Raw genomic sequence first — 11,383 nt, 5'->3', positions numbered from 1 at the left:
TGAGTTAAACATGTGTTTCTGAACAAGGATCTACCCTCAAGCGATGGAAAATCGCTCGAGCGTAAAAACACAACTCCCAGTACTTTTGCAGAGAAGCAAAACTTCTGAGAGTGTTAAATTTTCGCTCGAGCGATCAAGCCAAAAAATAAAGAAAAATTACAACTTTCAAAACCAAGTTTGTTCACGGAATTGGCAACACGTAGAGACCTAACAAATTTATAAAGTGATACCAAATAGACATTGTATGTTAGGCAAACTATTAAGCAGATTCTTTGGAAAAGAACATAATTAAGCGTTGGATTTGCTATAACCTGAAATTGTTTACATGCAACATAAGCTTATACAATTCAAGGTAAACAACAAATGCAGCTCCAAGTTCAAAATATCGAAAGAGATTTTCTTTTTCTTTTTTTTTCCTTTTTCTTTTTGTTGAAGAATTGGGCTATAAATCTCATTTCTTAATTTGGTGACGGTTCGTTTAATTTAATGATATAAAAGACTACTAATTCATCAATAGCAGTATATCAACATTCACTTTAATCCATCATCTGTTGAAGATTTTCCATCAAATATCCTCTCTCTTGCTTGAGTTGCCTGCAACATGAAAAATTTCTCCAATGAAATCCTACTAAAATGGATGAAGAAGCAAAAACACATTGAATATCGAATTCGGATCCTCTTCATTACATAATCAACAATTGTGAAAAAAAAAAATTCAGCAAATTAATATTTTAAACTTAAAACAACTAAATATATATGTTAAAACTCATGATAATTTAAAAAACCTTGAATTTTAAATTTTGATTATGTCTGCAACCTCATGCTTTAAAATGAAGATTTCCATTTTGAACTAGTAATGAAATGGATCTTGATCCTCCAACCAAGATCCTATAAAAGATGCCATGCTCAAAAGTACAAACACTTCTAAAAATGTGATAGGCATTGACACTTGTTGAATACTTTTCAAGACATTTCAGACACCATTTTCTCCAGCCTCGCTCTGCCCTTGCATCCCTCCCCCGCCCAATACAGATTTTCTCCGCCTCAATGAGGAAGTGGGTCGGGGGCAAATTGTGTTTCCCCCACCCCTACCTCATTTATATTTACTAAATATATTTATATGTTTATTATATATATCATTTAATTTTGTTTTTGTTTATGATAAAATTAAAACTCAAAATATTACACTTTGTCTTCATTTTCACTCCTTTTTTTTTTTTCTTTTTCTCATCTTACATCTTGTGACTTTCACTAATTATAAATCACTATCTATAACATATTATATTATTTTTTAAAAAAATATTAATATTTCTATTTTTAAAGTTACAAAATTAACCTGCTCCCGTCCCATTCCCGCCCTACCCCCATTACCAACCCGATTTGTCTCGCCTCTGGTACGATATGAGACGAGGGAAGGAGACGACAAACCCGTCCCGTGGTCATCTCTATCCACACATGCTATATTATTATTATTCCAAACACACTTTGGATAGTGTACATGTGTGCATCACTTACACACGCACCAAATACATTACAAGTTTGTAGAAAATAACTTAAGATCAATAGTAAAAGAAAAACAAAATAAGGTTTTATCCTACTAGGTTTATAGCACCTACTAGGTTTTGTTCTTTATTGATGTTTGATGTAAGGTTTTATCTTTGATTCTTATTCGATAAAGTTCTTTTGCTAATCAAAAAAAGAAAAACAAAATAAGTTCATACTTATTAATCCCTCCTTTACACTTTAAAAATTAGTCTTATTTTGTATTTTTGTATTATGTTTAAATGAAATTTTCATATAAATGGTGTAAATAAACTCAAAAAATTATACATTTTGTGTGTGTCCCTCATATGTTTTGTCCCTTTTCTTTTCATTTTTTAAATTGTCATGTCAATGTACCCTCATGTCCCGTGTCTAAGTTTTTGAGTTGTTACTGTTATGGGTTTTGGGTCCAATCCTCTTATCCAATTCACAATAGCTACTGATACATTCCATTGCTAAAAGAAAAGAGGAAAGGGAAAGAAAATGTGAAACTCTGCAAATAGAAATTAAATTGTAACACCCCAAATTTTCTATCATAATTTCCTCAATTTTCCTTTCAATGGTGTGATAGATTCAAATGGATTTTCAGGTTAGAGCAAACAAAAAGCTTCAAGAGGTAAAAGAGAGAGAAATTTGACCTGTTGATCCCAATTTGTACTTCTTGTTATTATAGCCATCATGATTGCTTGAACCAAAGCACCAGCTTGTATTCCAATCCACAAGCCTTTTCCTCTTAACTGTACCCAAAAAGCCAGTACGGCAGCAATAGGAATTCCACAAAGATAAAATGCCCCAAGGTTGACATATGCCCCTATATGTTGCCACCCACACCCCCTAGCAACACCTGCTTAAAAAAATATTTTAAAAAAATAACAATTAGAAATGAACCGAGCTATTTACAAGCTTGGCTCAACTTTGCTCAATTCATTAAGTAAATAAATGAACATGAGTCGAACTTTTAGGCTTGTTTAATAAATGACCCAAGCTTGAGTTCGAATAAGCTCGGCTTGTTTATTACTCGCTCCGTCCCAAATTGTTTGTTCGGCAAATAAATTAAAACTTATAAATAATGTATTCTTGTATCGAAAGTTTTAAATTTTTTTTTTTCATTAATTGAAAGATCTCATTTAGTACTTTTAATTTGTGGAAAAAGATTGACACAAAAATATATTATTTTCAAGTTAGCCGAACAAAGAATTTGGGATGAAGATAGTATTTATTTAAATAATCAAGTAATTATTTATATATAAAATAATCTAAAAATATATTATTTATATATTTAAATGATGTAAATAGTAGGCAAAAAAAAATTTCATTGAGCTTTGAGCTGAGCTTGAGCTCGATGTAAACAAACGCAAGCTTGACTCAACTCATTTATACTCTTAAATATGACATGATTTCATTTTTCAAAATTTCAAATATATACCAAACATTGATAGGGGGAAAAATATAACCTGAGAGGACTCCTTGTACGCTATCCATGATAACCGTTAAGCAAACCAGAGGAGCCATGGCCGTGAAATAATCCACAACTTCTTTCTCGTTGCTGAAGGTGTAGCCAAAGACGCGCCTACAGGCAAAGAGGGTTGCACTCACTATTGTAGTCTCTGCGACTGCAAGGAACATCATGGCAAATACAGCTACACGAGCCCCTTGTGGATTCCCAGCTCCTAATTCATTTGAAACTCTAGTGCTAAAAAAATCAAAGAAATAAAGAGCAGTTACATAGATATCTATGAAATACCGACACTTCAAAATAAGTGTCATATCTGTGTCGGACATAGACACTTCGGGGACACGAGTACATGGCGAGGACAATTAATTTATTTTTACGGAACACATAAGAGAGACTTCGGAGACATCCTAAGAACATGTCAATTTGTCTCTTTTCTCATTTTCTTTGGTGCTTTTGATTAATATTGAATGTTATTATTTTTTTCTTAGATTTAAATACTTTATAAATCATTCATAATAAAAGATATAAACGATATAAGTGTTAATTTATTTATTTTTAAAAATAAAATATAGAATTAGAGTCAATTTTTGTTAATATTGATTATTTGTGAATGCAATATTACTCTAAATAGTAAATAAAAATATATGAAAACATATTTTATTGTTGTGTTTTTGCTATGTCCATGTTCTCATTTTTTTTTTTAATTTGCCGTGTCCTATATCTACATTTATGTTCGCGTCTGTGTCTGTGTCCGTGTCTGTGTTTGTTTCCGTATTCGTATCTATATCCATATTCGTGTCTGTGTTCATATCCATACATCGTAGATAGCCATAATTGTACATAATTACATGTATAACAAAAAAAAAAAAAAAAAGCAGTCACTTGCAACATATTAAATGAACAAACCTCACGGCAGCACCAAATCCATAGGGTATTGCATAGAGTGTTGCAACGGTATTGAGACTGCTCATAAAAACAACCAAAATAAATAGTAAATAAATAAATTGTTGGAGTTGTTATTGTAACATAAATTTCAGAACATAAACCTTACACTTTGGATCATTTACCATGTGTATTATCAAGAAATCAAGACAAAATGACATACCTGAATCCATTGATGAATGGTTAAACGGAAGCGTGATTATCAATGAACTCTTTGTTATTGATTATGTTATTGCCTTCTAATCCTTTCCCATTTGGTGCCTTATGTTTCTCCTTGAGAGGATTTAGAAAGAAAAATGGCAGTGTTCTTATTTTTCCACTTGGGAAGGAATAGGGACCATAACCTTTTAAAGGTTGTAATTGGTTTTCAAAACTGAAAGGTTGTGGAAGTTCAAAAAGAATGAAAACCAACTTTAACCATTATTGGTTTTAATTTCTATTTATTGGTTTTCAAAACTAAAAGGTTGTGGAAGTTCAAAAGGAATGAAAACCAACTTTAACCAATATGTTTTAATTTCTATTTCTGCCCCTCATAGAAATAGAAATTATACAACTAGTATCTACACATTAGGTCCATAACACATATACCCTTAAGCCTATTAACTAAATTGAATCACTTAAATTGTAGGCTTCTTATAAATGATAACACCACGTTTAATTATGTGGTCCTATTGAGACATTATCTAACAATCTCCCACTGGACCACATATGTATCCTGAAAAATGTGCTTAACTTTAGTGAGCTCAGAAATTTGTTATCATAACTTGAGGGTATCCAAACAATCTTATCCATTAACTATATTAATATAGGATCAAAGCGGTCTTCGTTACATCAATCGTAACTCGACCCACCAATGGTCACGTATACTAATACAGCTAAATGACATAGATCAATCATGGATGCGTAGCATGGAAATTATATGTGATGTGATCCATACATGCCTATTTCCAACTGGTCCTACTTAACTTTATTGAGATCAATACTTCACAATACGTAACAGAGCGTAATAAACTGAATATTTCATTTCTGCAGAAATTAATCTAATTACATAGATAAAACTCAAGGCTGACATAAAGCAGTAATATAAATACAAACTCCCACTAAACCAGAATGTTCTCAAATAGAACAACACCCATCTGAGCAGTGTGCTCATGAAAGACCTTGGGTGGTAGTCCCTTCGTAAGTGGATCCGCTATCGTGGAGTTTGTCCCAATGTGCTCTATAAAAATCTGTCCACTCTGCACTCTTTCTTTTACAACTAGGAACTTGATATACTTGAGCATACATTAGACTCCCTACAGCCGAGGCATAAGGAATCTTATGTATTTCTTGAATTTCAAGACTATTCTTCATTCATGGCTTCTATCCACTTATGAGAGTTGGAACTTTCCATGGCTTGACGAAAGTTGATTGGATCATCTTTCGACATTCCATTTTCTACCTCATGTTCCTAGAGATATACAATATAATCATCTGAAAATGCAAATCTCCTTTCTCTGGTGGATCACCTTAATGGCATAGATTCTTGAGGTTGAGGTTGTAGAGTTTGTTCCTCAGGAACAATTACCTCATCTTGAATGGGGGTTTGAACTATATTATCTTGAACAACATTGTCTGGTTGAGGATCCGAAATTACTTCTCGAGCAATGACAGGTATAGGAACCTGTGATTGGTCAAAAGTAGTAGTAGTAAGTGGGATTACTCCTGCTTCCTCCTCAAAGACAATGTCTCTAACTGGATTTCTCCCCCAAACTCAACATCCTCAAAAAATGTTGCAATTCCCGTCTCAAATATTGACCTATTTGTGGGATCATAAAACTTGTAACCCCATGATCGTTCGGCATAGCCAATAAAGTATACCAAACAGATAATCTCTAAATAAATTAATTTAATGACAACATCTCAAGATACCTAGCACAACATTAATACCAAGCCTTTGGGTAGTGATATTAACTGTAAGTGGTATTCTTGTTGTAATGATCAAACATTGACAATAAGTTATGTCAAATAACAAATCTATCTTTTGATGGATTTATTATTCACATTAGGTTTTCTTGACAATTGGCACATGTTTATCACCACAAAATGTGTGTGTAATTCTGCCAAGTCTTAATCATGTCTTTGGACCGATAAATACCCGCATGAGATACACAGACATGAACTTCAAAACATTCCATATAAAACAATCTAGACAAGAGAGATCACTTTTGTGACATCTTGTTTGAATTGACTTATATTGAGAGTGTTAGAAAATTAAATTTCTGTAGACGTTGTATGAAATTACATTAAATTTAAAGATTTCTAAATTTGTGACCCCGTATATGTTATATAATCTGCAGCAATTCCAATTATATATATACATATATAAATAGAATTGACGGGTCCAAAAACAAATAGTTTTTTTTTTTATGATGTTCAAAATTAAACTGATCAAATCGCAAGATATATCTATATATATATAAATACATGATGTTCATCCATTTGAGAGAAAAAAAAAAAAAACTGCCCACCGAATCATTTTACAATTCCAGAAAACAGATTGCCATTTTCAGAGAACAAAACAGGAAAAAACAGAATTTACATCCATAAGAAAATTCAGAATCTGATTCTAGGAAACTAAATAGAATGAATAAAGCATATCAATTCTGATAAGACACATGATATGTTGGCTCTGATACCAATTGTAAACATAAATTTCAGAATATAAACCTTACACTTTGGATCATTTACCATGTGTATTATCAAGAAATCAAGACAAAATGACATACCTGAATCCATTGATGAACGGTTAAACGGAAGCGTGATTATCAATGAACTCTTTGTTATTGATTATGTTATTGCCTTCTAATCCTTTCCCCTTTGGTGCCTTATGTTTCTTCTTGAGAGGATTTAGAAAGAAAAATTACAGTGTTCTTATTTTTTCACTTGGGAAGGAATAGGGACCATAACCTTTTAAAGGTTGTAATTGGTTTTCAAAACTCAAAGGTTGTGGAAGTTCAAAAGGAATGAAAACCAACTTTAACCATTATTGGTTTTAATTTCTATTTATTGGTTTTCAAAACTAAAAGGTTGTGGAAGTTCAGAAGGAATGAAAACCAACTTTAACCAATATGTTTTAATTTCTATTTCTGCCCCTCATAGAAATAGAAATTATACAACTAGTATCTACACATTAGGTCCATAACACATATACCCTTAAGCCTATTAACTAAATTGAATCACTTAAATTGTAAGCTTCTTATAAATGATAACACCACATTTAATTATGTGGTCCCATTGAGACATTATCTAACAGTTATACCAAACTCAATATCACAATTCCGTAATATTGGAGACCCACACTTTTAAATTCACAAATTCATTCACAATGATATGATAAGAGAGTTGAGTCCTACATCATCAGTTATATAATAAATCACAAGTTGACACATATCATATACCACATCATTACGGACATAGTTGTGTGAAATTTTTTGAGACTCTCAAACATTTTTCTTCCTATATATATTTTTGAATATTGAGAAATGTTGACGATATAAATGACAAACTTTGTCATTCTCTTTAACAGTTTAATCTTTTAGTTGAACTAGTATTGTGATAAAGAACATACCATACAGACAATACAGAAGTTTCAAGCTGTGGATTTGGTAAAAGCCCAGAAAGCAAGATAAGTAGCTCGAATGACCACGATTCAAGACTGCATTCATCACCATTTAGGAAAGGAAAAACCTCATAACTCTGTTTAACAAATTCACAAAAACAAATAACTTAAATAATTGAAAAAAATAAATAAAATAAAATTACCAAATCATAACAGCGGAGGGAATGGCAAAACTGAAGAACTCGCCAACTCCCCATAACACTTCCATCGAAATTGGGACCCGAGTTTTTTCACAAGAAGAAGAGTACTTCATGTACAATATGAGGAAGATCACGTTCAACCAAATCGAAATATCAATTGCTAATGCACCTCCAAGGTTATCCAATCCCGACTTAAACACTAGAACCCAACAAAGAGGTATGTGGAAAGCAAGAGTGGCACATGAGCTTATAAGCATGGGAAGTGTCAAACTTTGCATTTGGAAGTATCGAACAAGCGGTTGAAGAATCGCATAAGCAAATAGGGCGGGAACAAGCCAAGTTATGAATTTACCGGCTTCATGTGAAATTAAAGGGTCTTGGCCTATGAAAATGAGTATTTTTCCCATAAAAATCCATAATATGGAGAGAGGAAGACAAAATATGACTAGGGAGAAAATAGCAGTGTAAGTTTGAGTTCCCAGTTTTTGGTATTGTTGAGCTCCATATGCCTGCCCACATAGAGTTTCCAAAGCACAAGCCATCCCTAACTGTAAGACAAATTGAAAATCTAGTTGATTAGTTACAATATCAATTCAAGATTAAGGCTTTATTTGGCATGCGCTAAAATAGCAAATTATTCTACTTAGATCACAATCATTTTATTTGAGTTATATCAACTCTCTACCACATCACTTCAAACTCAACCCATATTTTATGTTTTTTTTATAAAAAAAATAAAAAAGTAGACTAATCTAGCACATTCCAAACAATCCCAAAATCTCTATTAGGTTACTCAATTTGAATCATTTGTTTCTTTTCTTGTCATATCCATATAAATATGTTGTCTATGTTTGTATATTTTTGTGGTCATTCTAAGGACTAGTCTAGAGGTCTAAGTATTCAATAGTTGCGGATGAGATAGTTGTTTACCTGGTGTAATATTTAAGTTTGAATCTCGCTGTTGCACGAAGTAACAATTTTTCCTTACTCTATTTTTCTCATACCAATTGTAAAAATAAAAAAATGGTCTAATAACCATCTAAAGAAATCTTCAGTCATGTAAAATGAAGTTGGCCTATGACATTTTCAATAAAGAATAAGGAGTTCATAAACATCTTATATGAACATCACAGCCAGGGTCAGCAATCACTAACAACGTTTTCCTAGCTTTTACTATGGCCACAAATTATTGTATGTGTGAAAATATCGACAATTACGTTTGTGATGTATGTCAAGTAATTTTAAATTGACTAAAAAACAGAAAATATTTCAAAAAATATGTACAACCGATGTAAGATAAGTATTTTGAGGTTTTGTTTGTTTGTCAAAATGGGAGTAGGAGAGGTAATAACGTGGAATTCACTTGTTTTCTTGTATGGTATATTATATTTGATTATTATATTATGTTTAGTTAGAAGAAAATAAAAAATGGAAATAAATTTAAAATTTTATTTTTGATCGTTGTATGAAGTGTGAGAGATACCACTTGATGGCTAAAAAGCATATATATATATATATATATATATATATATCTTTCATATTCAAGTCTCTATTCCTGTCAAACAAAATATATTTTAAAAAAAAAGCTTTACAATAGTCTTCGCTTAAAAAAGGGCAAATTACATTTAAATGGAAACTAGGTAAAAGAATTACAAACTAATAGAAACCTTTTCAAAATTATAATAAAGTTGAGAAGTTAAAAAAAAAAATTACATACACATAAAATCAGAAATTTGAAAGATCAATTTGCTCCTTTCGTCTTTTTGTTGGTGTTTCAACTTTAAAAAACTTGCCACCAAATTGTAATTAAAATCCTCAATTCCCACTTATTTATTGGCTTTGTTTGGGGAGTTGCTATTTTAGTAGGTTATTTTAATTTTTGGCTATTTTAGTAGGTTAAAATTTTTGTGTTTGGAAAGATGATTGGATTTTTTTATGGTTGGATGCGATGTTTGTGAGAGAAAAAGTGAAATGATTATGGGTTTGATGTGATATTTTGTCTTATTAGCTATTTTAGTCTATTTTGTCTTTTTGTGAATTTTAGACTAAATTAGGCTTTTTTTTTTTCTTCCCAGACACCCCCTGAACAATTCTAGCTGAAAACTGCACCCTTTTCTTTGTATAGTATTTCATTGTGTGAAGTAAGGCATACTTGGTTCACTGGACCAAAATGTCCTCATCCATGGACAGGTGTCAGTTAGAAGAGGCCACTGTGGATGCTGCCTATTCATTTAAAAAATTACAGAAATTTTAAATTGAAAAGTAGAGAAAACAATTGCAAAATATAGGCATCAAGTAAGTATGTGCTCTGGTACAAATGAAAATTATAATTATACTCACTTGTACCAAAACAGACCTTATTTACATCTTTATATTTTTGTAATTACTTTCACTTCCTAAAGTCTTATTTGAGAATCTCTAATAACTAGCTTTTTATTTAAAAAAGTCAAAAGTAAAAAATTTAGGGAGAATTTCAAAAAAGTGGTGTGTAGACAAAATCATTTTAAAATAATAGAAGTATAAGTAGTTCATACATAAATTTATGCCAAAAAAAAAAAAAATTATACTATCATCATTTTAAAATTATTTTTTTCTACCCTAATGATTTTTTTCTACCCTAAACTTTTTTGAAAAGTAACTTCTTTTTTTTTTTTTTTTTTTGGGTTGAAAATGTTAACAATATTGTTTGAAGACAATTTACTATATGCACTTTGATAACCTTTGATGATGTAATGTGACTTCCAAAATGAAAATACTATAAAGATAATAGGGCAAATTACACTAAAAGTCCCTATAGTTTGAGACTCGTATCATTTTGATCATTGACTTTTCAATTATGACACATTTGACTCTGAATTTTGAATCTTGTTTCAAAAAAGAACAATTGAAGATATCATTGCTTAATTTCAAGGGCAAAATTATCAATTTGATAAAATATAAACTAATTTGACCAAAATAAATGTCAAAAAAATATTTTTAAATTTTTAAAAATTATGTCTACCTACCAAAACTAAAATTATGTAAAATTGATAAAAATTACATAATTAATTTTAAAAAATTAATTTTACATGATCATCATTAAAACACATAATAAAAATTAATTTGGTAATAAATAAATAAATATCTAAAAGATTTATCATTTTTATATAATTTTATCTTTAGTAGGTAGAAATAATTTTTAAAAATTTAAAAATAATTTTTTGACATTTATTTTTGTCAAATTAATTTATATTTTATCAAATTGACGGTTTTGCCCTTGAAAAATTCAATGGTATCTTCAATTGTCCTTGTTTGGAACAAGATTTAAAATTCAGGGGCAAATATGTCACAATCGAAAAGTTAGGGATCAAAGTAACACAAACCCTAAACTATTGGGACCGTTGGTGTAATTCACCCAAGATAATATGATAATTTTTCTAAAAAAAAAAAAATACTCACAAAACTTTCTTCATAACAAAAAATAATTAATTAACTAATTTTTAACAATTAGTAAAGGCAAATTTGGTAACCATTTCGTTTTCAGTTTATATTATAAAATTTTTAAAAACTATCATAAATACTTGTTTGATAATTTTTTTTTATTTTATAAATGGTTGTCACTGTTTGTAAATTTTGAGTTTACGCTGGTTTTTAGATAGAAAT

The 11,383-nt window shown here is 30.6% G+C and overlaps 1 protein-coding gene across 2 annotated transcripts in view; it reads right to left on the bottom strand.

The window, feature by feature from the left end:
• Positions 1-268: 268 nt before the first annotated feature.
• The window catches only part of LOC114282084 (protein DETOXIFICATION 12), a 34,748-nt gene continuing 23,633 nt past the window's right edge, over positions 269-11,383 (bottom strand). The window contains exons 2-7 of one of the 2 annotated variants that reach the window (XM_082892496.1): positions 7,745-8,289; positions 7,551-7,637; positions 3,905-3,961; positions 2,997-3,235; positions 2,181-2,386; positions 269-594 (exon numbers count right to left, since the gene is read on the bottom strand). In XM_082892496.1, coding sequence (XP_082748622.1) covers positions 532-594; positions 2,181-2,386; positions 2,997-3,235; positions 3,905-3,961; positions 7,551-7,637; positions 7,745-8,289 — 1,197 coding nt within the window. In that variant the 3' untranslated portion in view covers positions 269-531. The remainder of the gene's footprint in view (positions 595-2,180; positions 2,387-2,996; positions 3,236-3,904; positions 3,962-7,550; positions 7,638-7,744; positions 8,290-11,383) is intronic. The other variant, XM_082892497.1, reaches the window with a different exon arrangement.

This window comes from Camellia sinensis, chromosome 10 (assembly GCF_055761805.1).
Source record: "Camellia sinensis isolate YWXY chromosome 10, ASM5576180v1, whole genome shotgun sequence".
Taxonomy (NCBI): domain Eukaryota; kingdom Viridiplantae; phylum Streptophyta; class Magnoliopsida; order Ericales; family Theaceae; genus Camellia; species Camellia sinensis.
The sequence above is the reverse complement of the archived record's forward strand: the minus strand, read 5'-3'. Positions and strand labels throughout refer to the sequence as shown.